Source organism: Megalobrama amblycephala, linkage group LG22, assembly GCF_018812025.1.
Source record: "Megalobrama amblycephala isolate DHTTF-2021 linkage group LG22, ASM1881202v1, whole genome shotgun sequence".
NCBI classification, from domain to species: Eukaryota; Metazoa; Chordata; class Actinopteri; order Cypriniformes; family Xenocyprididae; genus Megalobrama; species Megalobrama amblycephala.
The window spans coordinates 11682128-11703086 of record NC_063065.1 but is presented as its reverse complement, the minus strand read 5'-3'; the positions used below and the strand labels follow the sequence as shown (position 1 = coordinate 11703086).

General features: G+C 38.0%; 1 protein-coding gene across 1 annotated transcript in view; it reads left to right on the top strand.

Moving 5' to 3' along the window:
• The window catches only part of ctnnd2a (catenin (cadherin-associated protein), delta 2a), a 358882-nt gene that overhangs the window by 89798 nt on the left and 248125 nt on the right, over positions 1–20959 (top strand). Inside the window, 1 exon segment of the mRNA XM_048175121.1 lies at positions 2645–2760. Coding sequence (XP_048031078.1) covers positions 2645–2760 — 116 coding nt within the window.

The window sequence follows — 20959 nt, the reverse complement described above, 5'->3', positions numbered from 1 at the left end:
GCATTTATTGGTGCTGATGGTGCACTTTATGTCCCAGCTGGAGCGTTAGTGGTGATTATCATCTCTCAGGGCCGGCCAGAGGTCTGCCCATTTGATTTATAGCTGGCTGGCACGTTGTTTCACAAATTCTAAAGAAGTTTCTCTATGGGAATAGAGTTTAATCTAATGAAAATAAGTTTTTAACACAATATAATTACAGGAGAGAACTGAATGTGCCCTCTATAGGAATATAAACCTTGAAAATGACATTGAATGTAATTAGTGGTTCTTGCTAAGGCTTATAGGGTCAGGGATTTGAACAAACCCCAAACATTTGGTATTAGTATGTTAATTCAAATCATACAGAAGAAGTTATTTTACTTTTCTAAAAAGAAAAATGCTTTTCTCTCTTACTGAGAGTTTAAAAATGTGACGATACCAGCATTTCCTCCAAGCATTTTGAGCGCTGTTGAGTGGATTCATAAACATCTCTGATTGGCCGTTGTGTTCACATACTCAATAGATATGTCTGTGATTGGCTACAATGATCAATGCTTCAAAAACATGTTGTAAATAGACATCTTTGACACTCTTCACTGAGCGCTTACACAAGGGAGCGTTTGAAAGTAGGCGTCTTTATATTTTGCATATATTTAGCAACATGCTCCTCTCTAGAGTTATTTTTTCTAGCTAACGAGCTATAAACGTTGAATGGCTTTTATGAGGTAAATGAAATGTTATGTGACACTTTTTTTACCAGCTGATTAATATTTCAGATACATTTCAGTAAGCTGTACTTTTCTTTAAATGTACTGTAACGAAGTTCGTCAATACGGGAAGAAGGAGGCGGGAACCGGCGAACATTCAACAAAACTTTAATTAGAAATAAACAAAGAACAAAACGAAAGTAATGCCGGCAGACCCTCGCGGACGTCTGCCGGCCACACAAACATAATAAAACATAACATAAAGTCCAGGCCTGGTCCTCTCTCGTCCTTCACTGTAGTCGCTCCTCCTTTTATGCTCCCGGAGCTCCTCCGTGAGGGACTCAAGGCCGGTGCGCCTCCCAGGTGAAGCTCATTAACACTCGCGCCACCGGCCTCGCGCCGTTCCCTCACGGCTCTCGCCCGCCCTGGTCGCCACATACCCCCATCGCCCCTCGCAGGCCGGGGGGTACTCCCGAGACTGCGCTCTACTCCCCCCCGGGGCCTGTCTCGGCGGCCGCAGCACCTGGGGTAAGGACAGACGAGACGAGAGAAAGGAGACGGAAGCAAGGGGAGCGACAGGACGAGAGAGGGGAGAGAGGAAAAAAGAGAAAAAAAAAATTCTTGGTCCGGTTCCCCGACACACTGCCGTTCGGTCCTCAGCCAGCCGGGAGGCTCTTCCTCGCGGTGCCATGCGGTGGCACTGGACGCTCGGTGGACGGCCCGATCCTCGACCGCCTCCTGGCGGCCGGCGATGGCTCCTCCGGACTGAGGGCAGCCGGCAGCGAGTCCCCCGTTCCCTGCTCCTCCCCTTTATGGCGGACGGCAGCAGGCTCCGGCCCACGGCAAACGGCGGCGACTCCTCCGCTCCCTCTTGGACGGCAGCCACCCCACCTCGTCCCAGGGGCACAGCCTCGAGCTCTCCGTCCCACCTGTCACTAGGCTCCAGCACCACCGCCTCGGGCAGCCTCTCGCGGTCTACACACACTCCCGCGCTGCCCGAACTCCGCAGCACCGCGATCCCCTCAGCAGCGAGGGCTCTTCGACAGCATGTCCCTCCTTCCTCCCGGGTTTCGGCACCAATGTAACGAAGTTCGTCAATACGGGAAGAAGGAGGCGGGAACCGGCGAACATTCAACAAAACTTTAATTAGAAATAAACAGAGAACAAAACGAAAGTAATGCCGGCAGACCCTCGCGGACGTCTGCCGGCCACACAAACATAATAAAACATAACATAAAGTCCAGGCCTGGTCCTCTCTCGTCCTTCACTGTAGTCGCTCCTCCTTTTATGCTCCCGGAGCTCCTCCGTGAGGGACTCAAGGCCGGTGCGCCTCCCAGGTGAAGCTCATTAACACTCGCGCCACCGGCCTCGCGCCGTTCCCTCACGGCTCTCGCCCGCCCTGGTCGCCACATGTACCTTCTGATATTTATGTTTATTTTGTACTGGAACTAGTAGTTAAGAGGAAGAGATGATCAGTTCATGTTCTCTTCTACAGCGATCAGTCGTGCCACATTAAAGAGTGAAATGGGATTTATTTAATGTTTGAATTTTGTTATAAAACTGACAGATTCTGGAAGCTGAGACTTTGTTTTTTAGTAAAAGTAACAAAGCACAGGCACACTACAAATAAAGTTTGGTGAAGTTTTATTCATGCATCAACTGAAAACAGCATAGACTAAAAGATCGATCTTGGGATTTAAGAATTGATATTGAGCTTTAAAATGAAGATCGAGGCCTAACAACTGCAACTGCAGACATAGAAGAACACTTTAGCTTCATGACGGCAACTTTTGCACAAATAAATGGTACTCCAAATCTGTGGACAGATTTGTGTAAGACTACAATTTTAATCAGAATATGATGTATTTATATAATCTTCACATGTTTCTAGTATAAGTGACGTAATGGCACTTTAATTCAATTTTGTTAACTGACCATCTGTCTTTTTCTTTTCTCAGGAACTACAGTTTGAAAGATTAACTCGAGAGCTGGAGGCGGAGCGTCAGATAGTGGCTACTCAGTTGGAGCGATGCAAACTGGGATCTGAGACAGGTGGCAGCATGAGCAGTATCAGGTAATGCTAATGTACTGTGTGGGTGTGTGCAGTGGCTATCTAATGCTTCAACAAGTCTCTATAATGAGACTATGCTGTCTGAAGGATGTAATTGTATGGTTATGGAAATGCTGACAATATTCTTGACTTCTTTGTGCATGGGTCAGGGTGGGGTTTAAAATGTAATTTCAGCTCATATTGTGATTTACATACATACTTTGAGTTTGTATGTGAAAGAAAGTGTACGTGTGCACATTTTCAGCTTTGTATCTAAATGCTAATGTTTTTGCCTACATGTGATTCTGTCACATGAGGGCACCTGGGTTAAACTAGTTTCCACAGGTTTCTTCTCATGCCTTAGAGAAACTTATAGACATTTACTGCATGACAGAGCCCCACCTGAGCCCTGGACTCACGTCTGCACACGTTACTTAGCTAAATAAGGACAATAGACTTCTACTGTTTTTATGTAAAGCTTATTTATTTATTATAGATTAAGCCTTTTATTTGTGTTTTTATATATTTAGAAATCCATATAATACAATATTTTATTATAAAAAATAAAAATATGAAGAATATAATAATTATTACATTTAATAATATTTTAATATATGAAAAACCATAATATATTATAATTTAAATACATTGAAATAATTGAAAAAATTATATTTATAACAGTTTTTATATATATATATATATATATATATATATATATATATATATATATATATATATATATATATATATATATATATATATATATATATATATATATATATATATATATATATGTTATTATTATTATTATATTATGTTATTATTATTATTATATTACACTTTCTGAAAATTGTGTATAAGTGTTTGTTAATGAAATACTAGTCACCTTTCTTTAAAAAAAAATGCATGCATAAAAATACCATTGAATCCAAGGGGAAACATAGTCTTCTCTTAAGTGAGTGTCCCATTAGCTTTCCCAACATTCAATAGCAATTAACATCATTTAGCTTTAGTTAACATTCCTCACACTTGTTAATTATGTGTATCTCTTGGTAGCTTGACCTTCCAGGAATCTCTAGATGGCTGTGAGGGTTTTTTGGTTTAAGGGAGGAGAAACAGTGGATGCCTGTCACTCTGAGCTCTTTAGCTCTCTCTGTATGAAGATGTTTGCCTGTGAAGAAGTTCTCTTCAGTAAGACAGTGAGTGCCTGTGCCTGTGTAAAACCAAGAGAAGGCTGTCTGTCATTTTTACCACACCTTTTTATTTCCTATTCACAGTTGTCTTATATGAAAGGAATCAGTCTTTAACTGGTCCGATGAAAGCGACAGGGTGAGAAAGAAATGAAGTCCTGCTGCGCTCAGAGTCTCAAGGTTAACACTGAGAGCTTGTACGGGAAAGAATCTGCAATGTTACTCTGCTACATAATATTGATTTAGTCTTTTAATTTGCAATAAGTGAAGCATTCCACCATAGCCAGCTAATTCAGACTTTCATTCAACTGATGATTTCAGTGGCCATCTGTGAAAAACACTCATTCAAACCTGTTCTCTCATGGTGTTGCTCTGTTTCTGGTTGTGGTTACATTTGACACGTTACTATAATTTTAAAGGTTACATTTTAGAACAGAGCCCAAACTATTAAATTCAGTTGCTTTTTATTTTTAGATATAATAATCAACACTCAAAAAAAAAAAAAAAAGGCAGGTTTTGCATTAACTTAAATCTAATTATAAAATCATTTTTGAAATATAATCATTTACATAGTTACTGTCATAACTTGTTTTCATAACAAATTTATTTAAACATATATTAAATAATTAAGACATTACCAACAAGTAAAGTAAAATAAAGAATATATAAGCTAATATAGTGCATATATTTAGTGAAATGCTCCCCTCTAGAGTTCATTTCTCTAGTGAACGAACGTGCTGTGGACACTAAATGACTTGCCTGAAGTGATAGTTATAATGAAATATTATTCTCAAGCTGTTTTATTGATGTTTTTTCACGGTTGAAATACTGGTTGAGAGATTAGACGTTAACATATTTATGAATTATGAAATGAATTACCGCCCTCTTCTGTATTGGAGTATGGATTACCTGTGACTGACTGTATTCGTCGTCTGACTGTATGCACTGAACCGTTAAGTCTATAACGTATGGTTCAGGATGAATACATGTACTGTTACACCCCTATATATATATATATATATATATATATATATATATATATATATATATATATATATATACAGTGGCATGAAAAAGTATGTGAACCCCTTGCAGAATCTGTGAAAATGAGAATTATTTTAATAAAATAAGAGGGATAATAAAAAATGCATGTTATTTTTTGTTTAGTACTGTCCTGAGTAAGATATTTTACATAAAAGATGTTTGCGTTTAGTTCACAAGACAAAACAATAGCTGAATTTATTAAAATAACCCCATTCATAAGTATGTGAGCCATTGATTCTCAATACTGTGTGTGGTTACCTGATGATCTATGACTGTTTTTATGTTTTGTGATGGTTGTTCATGAGTCTCTTGTTTGTCCTGAGCAGTTAAACTGAGCTCTGTTCTTCAGAATATTCCTCCAGCTCCTGCAGATTCATCAGTTTTCAAGCATTTTTGCATATTTGAACCCTTTCCAGCAGTGGCTGTATGATTTTGAGATTCATCTTTTCACACTGAGGACAATTGAGGGACTCAAACTCAACTTTTAAAAAAAGGTTCAAACATTCACTGATGCTCCAGAAGGAAACACGATGCATTAAGAGCCGAGGGGTGAAAACTTTAGAATTCAAATATCAAGGTAAATTGTACTTAATTTTCCTTCCGGGAAACATGCAAGTATCTTCTGTTGCTTCCGAAGGGCAGTACTAAATGAAAAACAATGATATTTAAACAAAATAAGAAAAATTGTGACATCTTCATCCTGTTCAAAAGTTTTCACCCCTCAGCTCTTAATGCATCGTGTTTCCTTCTGGAGCATCAGTGAATGTTTGAACCTTTTTTAATAGTTGTGTTTGAGTCCTTCAGTTGTCTTCAGTATGAAAACACAGATCTCAAAATCCTACAGTCACTGCTGGAAAGGGTTCAAATATGCAAAAATGCTTGAAAACTGATGAATCTGCAGGAGCTGGAGGATTTTTCTGAAGAACAGAGCTCAGTTTAACTGCTCAGGACAAACAAGAGACTCATGAACAACCATCACAAAACATAAAAACAGTCATAGATCATCAGGTAACCACACACAGTATTGAGAATCAATGGCTCACATACTTATGAATGGGGTTATTTTAATAAATTCAGCTATTGTTTTGTCTTGTGAACTAAACGCAAACATCTTTTATGTAAAATATCTTACTCAGGACAGTACTAAACAAAAAATAACATGCATTTTTTATTATCCCTCTTATTTTATTAAAATAATTCTCATTTTCACAGATTCTGCAAGGGGTTCACAAACTTTTTCATGCCACTGTGTATATATATATATATATATATATATATATATATATATATATATACACAGTGTATCAAATTTCATGTATCATGTGTTATATATATATATATTATATCTTTAATGTATTTTAACTGTGGTTACAATTCATGACATGATAACAGATTTATTTTTTTTATATTTCATATATAAACAGAAAGTGTCATTGTTTTGTCTTCCATCTTTAGTTGTGTATATGGTGTGTGTTTTCCTACCATCTGTTGCGTATTGTTAGGTTTGATACTTGAGCCAAAGACACTGAGCCAGTGTCTGCTAGCAATGACTTATCAGTCTGACAGTTTGGAAGACTGAAGATGCTATTACAGTAGACTGGCCTTGATTGTCAAATGAGTCTCCTGGGAATTCTGGGTAGAGTTGATAAAGAGACTCGACTCACTAGGCCTCACTGCGGGGAAGGTGCATGCTTGCATAGACACAACTCCACAAAGTAAAAAATAAGGTTTACTGCGTGAGTGGTAGCCTGGGTAGTTTCTTGTAGTGCAGGATGGACTTTAAGTCAGTTATTTTCTGAGCGTGAAATAAGCTGGAATTTGTCGCCTAATTTTTTCACAAGGCGTAAAAATGCAAATGAGACATTTTCTGATATTTAACTGTAAACTTGATGCACGTGTCATGTATAATTGGAAAACTCGTGGCCGAAAACCAATTTAAACTGGATGCACGTTTAATTTTTGCTTGTGTTTTTTTCTTTTCTTTTTTCTGTGTTTTCAGTAGCGGCACACAGAGTTGAGTAAACATCGAGTGTGATTCATGTGTGTTAATGTGTTACTGCTGTAAATCCAGTCACTCTCTGGCACTGGATCAGTCTGGTTCACGGCTATCTGGAACACGTCCTGCCCAATAACATGATTACACACACGCACATACAAACACATACCCAGACTCTTTTCCTTTTTCTGTGGTGTCATGTTTTCTTCTATTTTGGTTCGGTGAGATCTCTCGAATAGCAAAACATATTTCTGAGTTGATATGTTTTTAACACGCTCAAAGGTAAATTTTACTAAACGTTCAGCACTTGTCTATCACGGCTCTCTCAGGTTGGATGGTAAAATATTCTGACTGAATAACCTTTTAGTCTTTATTCTGTCAGGAGACATCGCTTCCATTTGACAGTCAATCTCCTGATGCTGAGCATTTGGAAATATCTCTAAGGGGAGATAGCAGACATCATGAAGTGAGATAGACCTGCTTCTCTCAATCAACTGCTGCTTCCCATCAGCTCTCATTCTGGCATTTTAGACAGTGGATGTCTTTAAAATGAGTGAGCATACTACCTAGACAGCATTTTTGGACATTAAGACATCCTATTTTTGACTCCAAACAAGAATTGATATATTAAAATTAAAAAACAAAACAAAAATAATGACTTTAGTTAACAATTTGAACTGCTGTCATACGCAGTTGATGTAGCAAACGCAGTGCTTGCTTCCGTGTTCCGTGTTTTTTCTCCTGTCACAAATTAATACATTTTTTGTCGCAATACCACCTCTATCAGAAAACAGTCACCAAATATGGAACCATTTGTCTCAGACCTTTCCAACAAGGTGTTTTATCAAGATTAGAAAAAGATCATGCAGTAATTTTTGCATGATATAACATGACACCGCCCCCTAGGGGAAGGAGCCCACTAAACATTTTTAAAATACCATTTCCATGGTAACACAGTGTCTGATTTCAAAACAAATTCACATGATGAATTTTGAGTGTTTTAGCTTTCGAATGATAAGAATGACCTAGTGGGTTCCGCCTCCTGGTTGCATTAGAACACAGCATTTTTAGCCATCAAAAGCATCTTTTTTGGGCATCATGTTCTGAGTAAGTGTGTGTGGACCTAGCCAACTTAAAATGCGCTTATGACACCCAAAAAAAAATCTGTCTAGGTACATTAGGCATCTTGAAATCAAGACATTAACCCTGGCTCTAAATGATGCCTTCATCCAAAAATGGGGCATCATTGGGATTAGTAGTTTGACTGCTTACAATATTAGAATATGGTTCATTTAGTGCACATATGTGGGTATGAATGCCATCTGAACATCCTCAATATTAATATTAAGTGTTGCATGTGTGTGTGTGTTGATGCAGTGGCTCTGTTTTTCTAGCTTCACTTTCTCTTCCTCCATCTTTTTCTCTCAGTGCCTGGGGAACAGCAGGCAGTGTTTAGTGAAAGGTCATCTCTGAATAACATGTCTGACTATGTGTTCTCTATGTGGCCAATTCCCCCAAAGGTTTCAGCTCTCTGTGCATTTACATTTTTCACCCAAAATTCCTCTCGCTCACTGAATATTAAAGTCAACCTGAGGCTTTCGACTAAATTTAAGACTGTTTCCTTTAAGGTACAGGATCTAAAGCCTGCTTCCACTTCAGACTAAAAAGTACAACTCAAAATTGTGAAATAAGTTTAAAATGAGAAATTAAGACTTAATTGTGAAAAATAGTTATGTTTCTAAGAAATAAAGTTGGTTTAACTCAAAAAAAGTTACCATGGTTACCTTAAAATTTTGAGTTCATTGAAATTAAAAATTTGAGTTAATGCAATGAAGGCGATTGGTTTAATCAACAGAAACTCTTTTTTTTTTTGTTATCTGAACCACATTAATTATTAAAGTTGATTTGACAAATGAAATTGTATAGTCACAATTGTGAGAAATAAAGTATACATGTTTTAGATACACAATTGCGATGAAGTTGCTGTTAAGAGACAGAAAGTAACAAAAACATGATATAATGAATAGTCAAATTACCATTTAAATTCTAAGACTAAGACAGGCTTTTACAGATATAACCTTTGTCTATGCAATTTTGCAAGACCATCCATTAGTATGAAGACAAAAACAGCTTAATTTCCCAATGTGCAAGGATGCATTGGCACATTTTATTTGAGCAAACTCACAACAGAAGGCTGTTGTATTTACAAAAGCACTGTTACCTTTGCATTAATGAAGCTCTTCTTTCGCTGCAGAGCATATTTAACCTCTTGTTTGTTTGTTTGTTTGTGTGTGTGTGTGTGTGGACGGTTAGTTCCATTCAGCATCTTTCCCGCTGAGCATCTGCTGTCCCAGTTAGGTGTGTGGTGTGTGTGTGTGTGCGGGTGGGCCGCTTCAGGTCTCTCTTCTCTAAACGGCTGCTGTAACCTACAGAGAGGACATTAAGGCAAAGCTCTTTCACACTATTTCTGCTTGTTCCTTTCTATTCTATGCTATATTTTTAGAGCCGAGTCTTCCGTAGCTCTCGGGCTGAAGGCAATGTGTTATTATTCAAATTGGATAATGGGTTGCCAGTCAGAGCTCCAGCGCAATAATGTACCGTGGTGAATTGCTTCGCCTGAAAGCATGACTGTCCATTTTGCTTCGGCTGAAGTTCTGCACGTATCTTTTAAACGGCAAAGGTTGTGCATAAAGCGTAAGCTGGTGGAAGTCATTATCCTAAAGACCATGTGACTGCAAACAGGAGTAAAGTGGAGGGACAAAAATGGAATTATCGGGAGATTTCCTTAAACGTTATTTTGTAGAAATTGAAGTCTCATTTTCGGATCAAGGATGTTGAGGTGCGCTTCTGTTAACACTTCTGCGCACTGGCAGTGATGCTAAACTATTAGACCAGGATTTAATGGTGAGACAGTATTTAAATTTAAGAGTTTGAGCAGATTATTCATTATTGTGGTACTGTGGTTATGTATTATAGTATATAATTTGTCCAAACTGAAGGGATGGATGCCATATCCACTGGGGAAATGCGGACTGGAAGGACGTTTTGAAGGTTTTACTTTATAATGCCATAATAAGCCTCTTAGAGCCTGTGTGCATATGGGACCAGTATGACTCTGAACAGAATTACCCACACTTATAGAATGGCATTATGAGAAAAATTGCATAATCAAAGCCCTTCCAATATTACCAAGCCTTGATTTTCAATTATGCTTCAGTTATGCCTGTGCCAAAGACAGACAGTAACAATATTAATTGATTGTGGAACACGCAGTAGACTTCGCTTCGCATCGTGCCTGCAACCCCTTCAGCCGTGACTTATTCACGATACAGCACTAGTCTCGAGTACCTTATTGCTTTTATAAAATGGTTACCACACAATATAAATATCAAAGCCAAAAATATGTATCAATGCAACTTTCATGAAGTAAACTTTCACTAAAGCCTTCCTTCCGCCGGAAAAAAATAGTTTCAGATCGTGAACAGCAACGGAAGTTACATTATTACACCATTAGATGGCGCAAAGACTGTCTTTATGAGTGTGCCAGTCAGTAGCGAAGACTGAAAAGACTGAATTGTTGTGAACACGGAAAAAGACCCAACTGACAAATCCTTTGACTAGCGCTGTCAGTCACGGGAAAACCCCTTAACTGTTAAAAGGACAAGATAATACATCAGACATTTAAACAGATTTTTTATTGTGAACATAGGACTGACCTAGCCTGACTACGTCAGACTTCCTACTTCCGCTCAATTTCATTTCGCTTCTGTACTCAGTCTGATACAGCGTCAGAGCTTTCTGTTTTCCACCGGTCTGGAAACAGCCGGGCCAATCAACGAACAGAGGGCGGGCTGAGAGCCGTGACGTAGATGCTAAGCGCCGAGTTTTACATTGTAGGTTAGAGAAATCGAAAACCGAAACGACCGCGGAAATGGGAAACGAGACACGGGATGCAATTCGCTCTGTTATGGAGAACATTCAACTCTTTTTCAAACTGAAGCCAGAACAAGAAGAGTGTTTGATAAACATTTTAAATGGAGGTGATGTTGTGGCCCTACTCCCGACTGGTTTTGGGAAAAGTTTAACAGGGCTCTCAAGTTTTGAAGACAGGCAAGAGTGACAAGTTGTCATTGTTTGTGTCAAACAAGTTGTGAATTAGTTGTAACATTAAAACAGGAGATCATGACTTATTCTGTGCTCAAAGTGATGCTCAGAGCTCCAGTGGTTTCCTCTGTGGGTGAACGAGGATGATGGTGAACAATTCCAGGATATGCTTTTTTTTTTTCATTGGTTGTTGCGTTAAATCTTACCCAGATACAATAGTGCTATTTTCTGATTGGCTATTGTGTAGCCTCTTTCTTTTTTTTGATTGGCTGATAAGTGGCAGGTTCGAGACGCGCTTGATTCCTGCCCGGTTCCATAGAGAGAGCGGCGCGGCCAGATACATTTTGGGCGCTGCGGCATATTAAATATATGATAAATAGTTTTTCTGCGTGAGAAATACAATGTGTGGCGGGAGTGCGTGACAAAAGACCGAAATGTGTGACTGTCACGCTCAATGCGTGACACTTGAGAGCCCTGGTTTAATTTATCAATTGTTACCGTGTATGCGTAGATTAACTTCGCATAATCTGCAAAAGTCGTTTACAGCCATGTTCACTCCGGTATTTCGCTCGCATCATCATGTGTTTACAACAGGTTTACAGTGGAAGTTCAATCATAGATTTGAGTTCGATGCATGATGTCTGTGCTTCGATGCGGCTGTACAGGCACATAACATACGTCATAACTAAACGTATCTGATTGGCTTACGGGTAACCAATGATTTTAAACTTCAGACAAGCGCCCCCTAGCGAGAGAGAAAACACTTCTCTATTATGCCATTCCAGACTCTGTCTACGAAGCAAAGTGAAGTATCAGAGTCTGGTATTACCAGGCTAGGACTGACCTGAAGGAAAATGCTAAATCAGAATGCAGGTAATAAACTCGCTCACTCAATCTTTTTCTCACAACACTCTTCTACATAATACAGTAAGCTTCAATGAACAATATCAATTGAGAACAGATATATAAATTAAAAATCTGAAATCTTAAAAAGGTAAATAAAAATATATATATAAAAAGGTACATTAATTAAATTCTTAATAAATGATCAATAAAGCAGAAATAGTTTTGGCAGATTTATCCTTTTTTTTTTTTTTATTGAAACCGTTTCGGTGGCTACTGGACATGATTAAATTCCCTTACTTGGGCCAAACAAACAAGTGCAGACGAGTAGATAAGGTCGACATTAATATGCAAATCACAGGGGGAAAAATTGCTGTAATGGAGGAAGAGGAGTGAACTTGACCTCTAAATGAATGCTCTATTGTGTCTAAAACAATCATTTGCATGTGATGAGAGGAAAGGGATGAAAGAAGCTAATAGATGGTTTTGGTATAAAACGTTTAGAGGAAATGTAAAGTGTTTTGGTAGCTGGCTGGTGTAATGAATGACTTTCATTAGCTTGCAGTGGCCTGTGAAACACACAACATTGATTTTTTTCTCTTTCTTTCTTCAGGGGATCACTAGGCATATTGGTTAGAGAGTGTACTTGTGTGTGTATGGCACATGCAAGCTCTTGCTGAACCATGAGGTCAGTTACGGGGCCACATGTCAGCATTTGTAAAAGCCCTCAGTGGTCAGCAGTTTCTCTGGGTATGTGGTCTCTGCAGCTAATGAGAAGGACCCAATGTGTGTGTCATCTAATCTCCTGTGTGCTCTCCCAAGCTGCCCATCACATGCGGTCAAATGCCAAATGCCACACACAGTCTGCACACTAACTGGGCCTGTTAGGCACATTGGGTTGCTTTTAAATAGGGCTGGACAAAATGGCCAAAAAATTATCATGATAACCTTTTATCACATCAGTCGATTTCAATAATTACCATGATAAATGTTAAATCTTTATTTATTTCAAGTTTAAAGGCAGATTTTTGCTCTTTAAGTGAAAGTTGTAGAAACTAGACCATTAATTATGGTTTTAAACTACTCTTTATTTTTCAGAACATGACAAAGACTTTACATTTTTGAATTCTTTACTCTTTTCCAGTCATTTTTCCTCAACAAAATAAATAATAGAAAAATTAATTTCTTAGTTTCTGCATGTGCTAATGTAATGGTCCTACTCAATCCACTCTGAGCGGGATTCGAACCGGCATCTCCAGCATGGGAGGGAGTCACTAACAAGGACGCTAAAGACCACAGTATCTAGCATCAGTTGCTAGCGTGCCTCTTGAGGCCAGGGGAGTGAGGTTTACACGCACAGCTCTTACTAGCTTACTTCCATTACATTCATCCCCCTAAAACTCACTCCCATCCGGGTCACTGCACCAAATTTAACTGGTCCTACCCGACCTGCTCTGGGGTGTGTTTCCTGAAAGCATCGTTTGTCAACTATGGTCGTAAGTCCCATTGAACTGTATTGGTAACGACAGAACTTGCAACCATGGTTCGCTTTGGGAAATGCACCCCTGAGCGGGATTCGAACCTGGGTCTCAGGCGTGGGATGCGGGTGCGCTAACAAGAATGTTAGACTGATCAATGTGTAGAACTCAGCTGGCCACACTAATTGTGGACAGCATGTAATATACTGGAGAAATGACTCATTAAAGGCATTGTTTCCTGTAAGGTCAGAGATTTTAGCAGGATTTCTGAATCTGACACTTGTTTGAATTAGCATATGGACTGACAAGTGAAGTTCAACTCGTCAAAGGTTGAAGTTTGTCTTGCACATCAAACCTTAGGTTAATCAGAGCCCTTATAATCCTGTTGAACAAACCTCATATTAGATGTATTTGATGAGTTAATTCAGTTCCAGTTAGTGCTGCTATTTGTTCAGCCAGCTTGAGCTCAGCCCTTTACAGCCTCAGATTTTATTATCTATCTATCTATCTATCTATCTATCTATCTATCTATCTATCTATCTATCTATCTATCTATCTATCTATCTATCTATCTATCTATCTATCTATCTATCTATCTATCTTTCTGTCTATCTTTCTGTCCATCTGTCTGTCCGTCCGTCCATTGATATAAATGGATATGAATGGCTTACACTCCAATTTTAAGCTGTGATAGGAGAAATCATTTTAATGTAGTAATTACACACTTAACCTTGATTGAGGCGAATGCCGTTTAGGACCTTTTTCTGTCCTGTTCTCTCTACAGCAGTTGACCCATAGAATTACACTTACATCAGTGTTAATTAGCTGACCTGAGAGATGGTGAAGGATTGAAGGCAGAAGATTGAGTTATAGCAGAGGACTTATTAAAGAATGAAGTATAGTTGATAGAAAGAGATAAAAAGCGACTGCAGCGGCCTCTGGCTGCTGCTGGACTTTACATTCATACTGATGCAGTGACATTTGGCGGCTGCTTGTCTTTTCTAAAGAGAATGATAGCCTGCTGGATCACCGGTCAAACACATTCAGACACTATGCTTACCTTCAAACAGTGTTCAGACAAGAAAATGACTACAATTTAATGATTTTTACGCACACAGGCTCAAGCAAAGGGAAATGCATGACTGCATTCATACACAATTGAGCAAACGCGCATAATTCCTGTATGCTGAGGCGTGAGAGAAGTGGCCTTCTATGTCCATTTATTTGGCTGAAGGACTCCAGTTAGCATTTGAGATCATCATATTTAGATCACTGATTGCAGATTTTTATTCAATTAATTACTGTATATTATATGTTAATTGATTAAAATCTCTTATTACGAAATTTATGGACAGATCTTTTTTTTTTTTTTAAATATATAATTGAAATCCATATAAACATTGTGATATATGATTTAAAAAGGGTCATATCATTTTTAAGTTTTCTATTTCCATTTTTTTTAAAGTTTTCTTGATGTAATAATTCATATAAAAACCTTTAAATATTTAAAATTCATAATTTATTTTTATTATATTTAATATTTATTTACATTTTTATTTTATTTACAAAAATATAAAATGATAAATATATTACTCATATATATATTTACTCTAAATGTTTCATATTTCCTTTCAATATTTTTTGGGGAAATTATGAAAGGGTTTTTGGTACAAACATCTTGACTAGCTTTGTAAATGGTCCTCATGGAAAAATAGAATGATACAAATTTATATGACATGACCCCTCTACATGCTTTTAGTTTCTTCAGAAGGGCATTTACAGTTCATTAAAGCAGTTCATTGGCCTGTACCTGCTCCTGCTGTGTTAGCTGGTGCGTGACTGTTTATGACAGAAATATTCACACTGTGCTGTAGAACACGGTACGCAAAGTTTGCCAAAAATGAAACTCCACTTTTCTGTCTTTCATGCTGTTGACAATAAATGTGGTCATTTATATAATTAGCTGGTGGTATTTTAGGGTTCAGCACACTTGAGTGAGAGACAGAGTGCCTTTCCTAGCACACTTTATTCCATGGGCTATTACTGGGGTGATTATGGGACCAATTTGAAAACTGCAGACCCCTTTCATAGAATGTTGTTTAATGGCCTGAAAGAGGCTAAAAGTCCTCTTTTCTCTGCAGTAATGTGGCTGAACGGCCTCTCTGACTCTCTCTCATTAGTAACTCTTCTTTTTCTGGGGTCTGCTGATCGCTTCTCGCTGATGTGAAGAAGATCATCATTCACTCATGTTTCAACTCAGTGATTCATCTCAGGGAAAAAGAGAATGAGACTTCTTACTACTTCGCTCTTTGCTTCTACTCTGCGTGTGTAACTTATCCTAAAGTTGGGTGGTTGGGTGAAATATCCAGTCTAAATGTCCAGTCACACGCCGTTTATCGCAGTCATGGCTCTGATTTACATTGAGCTTTATTGCTTGTTAATTTTTCACACCGCACTTTGGTTAAATTACTGAATCTGAATGAATCTGATTAGGCTAATATTGGGTCCAGATAGACCTTAAGTTTTAAAAGGCAGTTATTCAGTTTAGAAAACTAATTTAAATGTAATTTATATATTTATTTTTATAATTTTATTCATGGCACCTCACCTTTTGTGATTTTTTTTTTTCTATTTTATTAATATTTTTATTAAAAAATACTGTAAAAAAAACAACAACAACAACAAAAACAACAGACAGACAGAACAAGTATAAATGTAGTCATATCACAAAAATAATTTAACTTTGTTTGTGACCCAGCCCAACAATATTCACAGTTTGTTAGTATCACTACTTGCTATTGGTAATCAATTTCAGTTGTTATAAGGAGGAGACATTCTGAATCTACAGAGCAATTTACTTTATGCCAATTTCTCTACACCCCCACAAATATATTTATTATTATTTTTTTTTAAATTTATTGACTAGCATTCAAAAGTGTGGAGTCGTTACAGTTTTTCCATGCTTTTTGAAATTTGATAAAAATATAAAAAAATACAGTAAAAACAGTAACATTGTGAAATATTATTACAATTTAAAATATCTGTTTTCTATTTTAATTTATATTTCTGTCATAACAAGTCTGTGTTTGGCATTGTTATGTATATGACAGTTTCTGCGTCTCAATTCAGAGGCTGCATCCTGCCTATGCCAGAATTTATTACGCGCCAGTGACGACAGGATTTTTACTCAAATATCTAATGATACAAATAAAAAAAAAATTATTATTATTTTTAAAGCAGTTCAAATGTTGACTTATATCTTACTAAGATGTGATTATATATAGTTTATACTCTTTATTATATACAGAAATGGACAATGGTGAACATATTTAGACAGTTTGTGAACCCTGTTTTGTTTTCAGACAGTTTAATATATAACTTTCAAAAAAGTCTAGTACAGATATTACTGTCGCTCATCAACGACAGCTGTCACAGTTGCTTGGCGACAAGAACAGCAATCCGTAGGCTAAACCGTCCCATTTAACAACACTCTGTCCGACCTTTGCAGCCTTCAAAGGTATTGCCTTTAAAGTCTGAATCTCTGATGCTGCTATGAGCAAGTAAGACATACTGCAGCTGTACAATATAGCATACACGAATTACCCATAGCAGATCTATACAGGTGGAGCAGGGTTTCTGAAAGCACGTTGTAACTCCAACAACAAATGCTGACTAAAGTCCCGCGTGAAAGGGGGGTCTGTCTGCGTGACGTAAAAATCGTCATTGGAGGGTATACACGGAGGCTCTTTGCGGACATCCGCATGCATCCGTGCTGTCCGCAGCACTTGTCTGAACTATAAAAATGATGTGATTACAAGCAGATTGAGCCTGCACCATCTAGAGTTTCATGACAGAACTTTGTATTTTTTCCAGGATTCGTAATTTCTTGTGTGTATTTGCTGAGAGTTTTAGTCAACCTAAGAGTTTTAGTACATTTGAATATTGAAGCTAACACTCTGCAAGCTTTTAAAAATAGACATGAAAAGCCCAAAAGCCACAAAGCTAGATTTCATGGGGTCTTGGGTTTTTATACAGTGTCTTGTGCCTTTGGATAAGAAATCTCCTGCTCAATGACAAATTCCAAACTAAATACGTTAGCTTGCAGTTTCCTCATGATCATCATCTCTTAAGTTTAATGGCATGAGAACATACTGATGACAGAATGAAGGTCTTTATACATTGCTGTCGTGGAATCAAAAGTTCCAGTCACTGAAATCCAGTTTTCAGGTCATATTATGAGTTTGCTGTCAGCAGTATTGATAGAGTCATAACAGAAACATGAGTCTTCTCCTGCTGTGCAGAAGCTTGTGTAATCTCCAGCAGTCCTCCTCTGCCAAAGATCGTGCAAGCTGAGAAATGTGATTACAGTTTTTGGTTAGGGGCCAGAGGGGAAAGCAGACAGCGAGAGAGGAAAAATGTGTATTTGTCTGTGAATTCTGACAGTATGGTCCAGCTTTCCTTCTACCGGGGATGATGTCTCAGTGGGTTCCACATGCAGTAGTGACCCTCCTGCCCTGCCCACCTACCCGTGGCCGCTTCCTCCCCAGCCGAGTGGAGCGTGTATCTACGGCGAGCACGATGGGACATGCTCAATCTCATTAGAAATGCAAATGCAAACTTATCTAGTCCAAACAGTAGATAGTGGCTGAGTCCAGATAAGACCAGTCCTGCTGCCAAAAAGAGAGAGAGACAATTTCCATAAATCTGGGTGCTTGTGTGTGTTTGTCTATTGGTGGGAAGACACCAGGCTGATGCTAGCATTTTTTAGGTTTTTTTTCTGTTCTGTTCTGTTGTAAAAGACCCTTACCTGCTTTAGGGAAGCCTGCATCAACCCCTTTTCCCAAATCATGCGGCTTGTTGTTGAGAAGTGAGCTATAAAACCCTCAGACTAAAGGAGGCACTCAATCCATACTGTATCTAGGGTACAATCTGAAGAATGGTGAAACAATCTCTTATGGGGTGTGTAACGTTCCTACTAGTAGACAGAGGGCACTGTTAATTCTGACACTGAAGAATTTCCTGGATGTTCTCAGGCAATTTAATTCAAGTCAATTTATATAGTGCTTTATACAATACAGATTGTTTCAAAGCAGCTTCACGGTAATAAACAGGAAATAAAATAATCAATGATGCAAAATATGAGACAAATTCAAATTCTGCAGCTCTACAAAGAAAATGGTGTTGTTATTCAGCTCGAGCCAATTCAGTGTTTATTCAATTCAGTTCAATAACAATATTGATGTTGTTGCAAAATGAATCAATTATAAAATGTCAATTCACCTACACAGCAGCTCTGCAGAAAACAGTCGTGTCATCATCCAACTCACTTCAGTTGAAGTATTGTTCTCGTCCAATAGTGCAGTCAAACCGAATATTACTGAATTTTAAAGAGTGTTTTTAAACCACAACTAAGAAAGCCAAAGGCGACAGTGGCAAAGAACCCAAACTCCTTAGGGAGGCAGAGAGAGAGTTTGCTATTATAAGCGTACAAATCATGGTACTATCATCATTTCCCGTAGACTGGAGTGTCTAACACCAAGTCTTTTTTACGGAATCCAAAAATCCAAATGTCTCGATTTAGCCTGTCATCTCTTGCGACTAGGGCTTTTTTTATGCTCGTTTATTTATACCCTTCCCTTGCTAACTTCCCCCAGTGTCGTTGACTTGGATGTACATCATTGCTTACGCTGCATGAGTGCCCACTACTGGCGGAACCCTTGCAATGGGCTGAATTGGATCGAAATCGAGGGAGTGAGGATCTTAGGGAAGTTCGTGAGTGTGTGTCTAAAACTGAAGTAGAACGCAGCCAAAGGATGTAATTATGCGCCCAGAACCGGTTAAAAATCAATTAAAATATGTGACGATTCAAGTCGTTTGAGATGCTGAATGAATCGCGATACATTTGGGGGCGGCGTTTATATGAATTTATAGCTGAGGGAAACTGTGTTCAGAAAAGTTTAGATGGTATTTTACATCTTACTTCTGTATAAAGCATTTTAAAGTAGTGTTTATAAGTGCGCTGTGCTGCTTTGTTTATAGCGGTAACCAAGAAAGCGCTATATTGCTGCTGTTCCATAAGCGCCACCTGCTGTCAGACAGTGAATTTCCATTCTCATGCAGCCCGTCTGCTGTCAAGTTTTATGTAGCATAATTTCACAAAACTAAAGTCAGAACATTCTGTTTTTGCTTCAAATGTTAAAATTATACAATCTAATTTAAATCAAAAACTGCTCATGCTGCTTGTATACACTATCTTTGTTGGGATTGTGATTAAAATGCAGTGGTTTCCTCTAATTTTAAAATGGCTACAGATAGTTCAGTCTGTAATAGAGCAAATATCTTGTTCATGTACTGATATGATGTACTGAGATTTCTTTTATTTGTATTATTTGTTTATTTGATTTAGGAATTGTTTGTGAAATTTAAATATCTTTATAACAAAACTGAATTTAAATTTTAAAATAAATATGCAGCATTTTGTCTGAGAAATAATAAAATTTTTAAAAAAAAATCTAATTTACAGGTGCTGGTCATATAATTAGAATATCGTGAAAAAGTTCGTTTTTTTATTGTAAATTATTTTAAAAAACGAAACTTTCATATATTCTAGATTCCCTACATGTAAAGTAAAACATTTAAATTTTTTTTATTTTTTTTTTATTTGTTGATTAGAGCATACAGCTCATGAAAGTCCAAAATCCAGTATCTCAAAATATTAGAATATTTACATTTGAGTTTCATTAAATGACCATCCCTACAGTATAAATTCCGGGTATCTCTTGTTCTTTGAAACCACACTAATGGGGAAGACTGCTGACTTGGCAATGGTCCAGGAGACAATCATTGGCACCCTCCACAAAGAGAGTAAGTCACAGATGGTCATTACTGAATGTGGTGGCTGTTTACTGAGTGATGTATCAAAGCATATTGAATGCAAAGTTGGCTGGAAGGAAGAAATTGGGTAGGCAAAGGTGCACAAGCAATAGGGATGACCACAAGCTTGAGAATACTGTCAAGTAAAGCCGATTCAAACACTTGGGAGAGCTTCACAATGAGTAGAATGAAGCCAGAGTCAACGCATCAAGAGTCACCACACTCGGACATCTTCAGGAAAAGGACTACCAAGCCACTTCTGAAACAGAAACAACGTCAGAAGCATCTTACCTGGGCTAAGGAGAAAAAAAAACTGGACAGTGAACAGTGGTCGAAAGTCCTCTTTTCAGATAAAGTAAATTTTGCATTTAATGTTGAAATCATGGTCCTAGAGTCTGAAGGAAGACTGGAGAGGCACAGAATCCAAGCTGCTTGAAGTCTAGTGTGAAGTTTCTGAATAGTAATGATTTGTTAGTAATGATTTGGGGGGGCCATGACGTCTGCTGGTGTTGGTCCATTGTGTTTTATCAAGTGCAAAGTCAATGCAGCCATCTTCCAGGAGATTTTGGAGCACTTTATGCTTCCATCTGCTGACAAGCTTTATGCAGATGCTGATTTCCTTTTCCAGCAGGACTTTAGCACCTGCCCACAGTGCAAAAACCACTTCCAAGTGGTTTGCTGACCATGATATTATT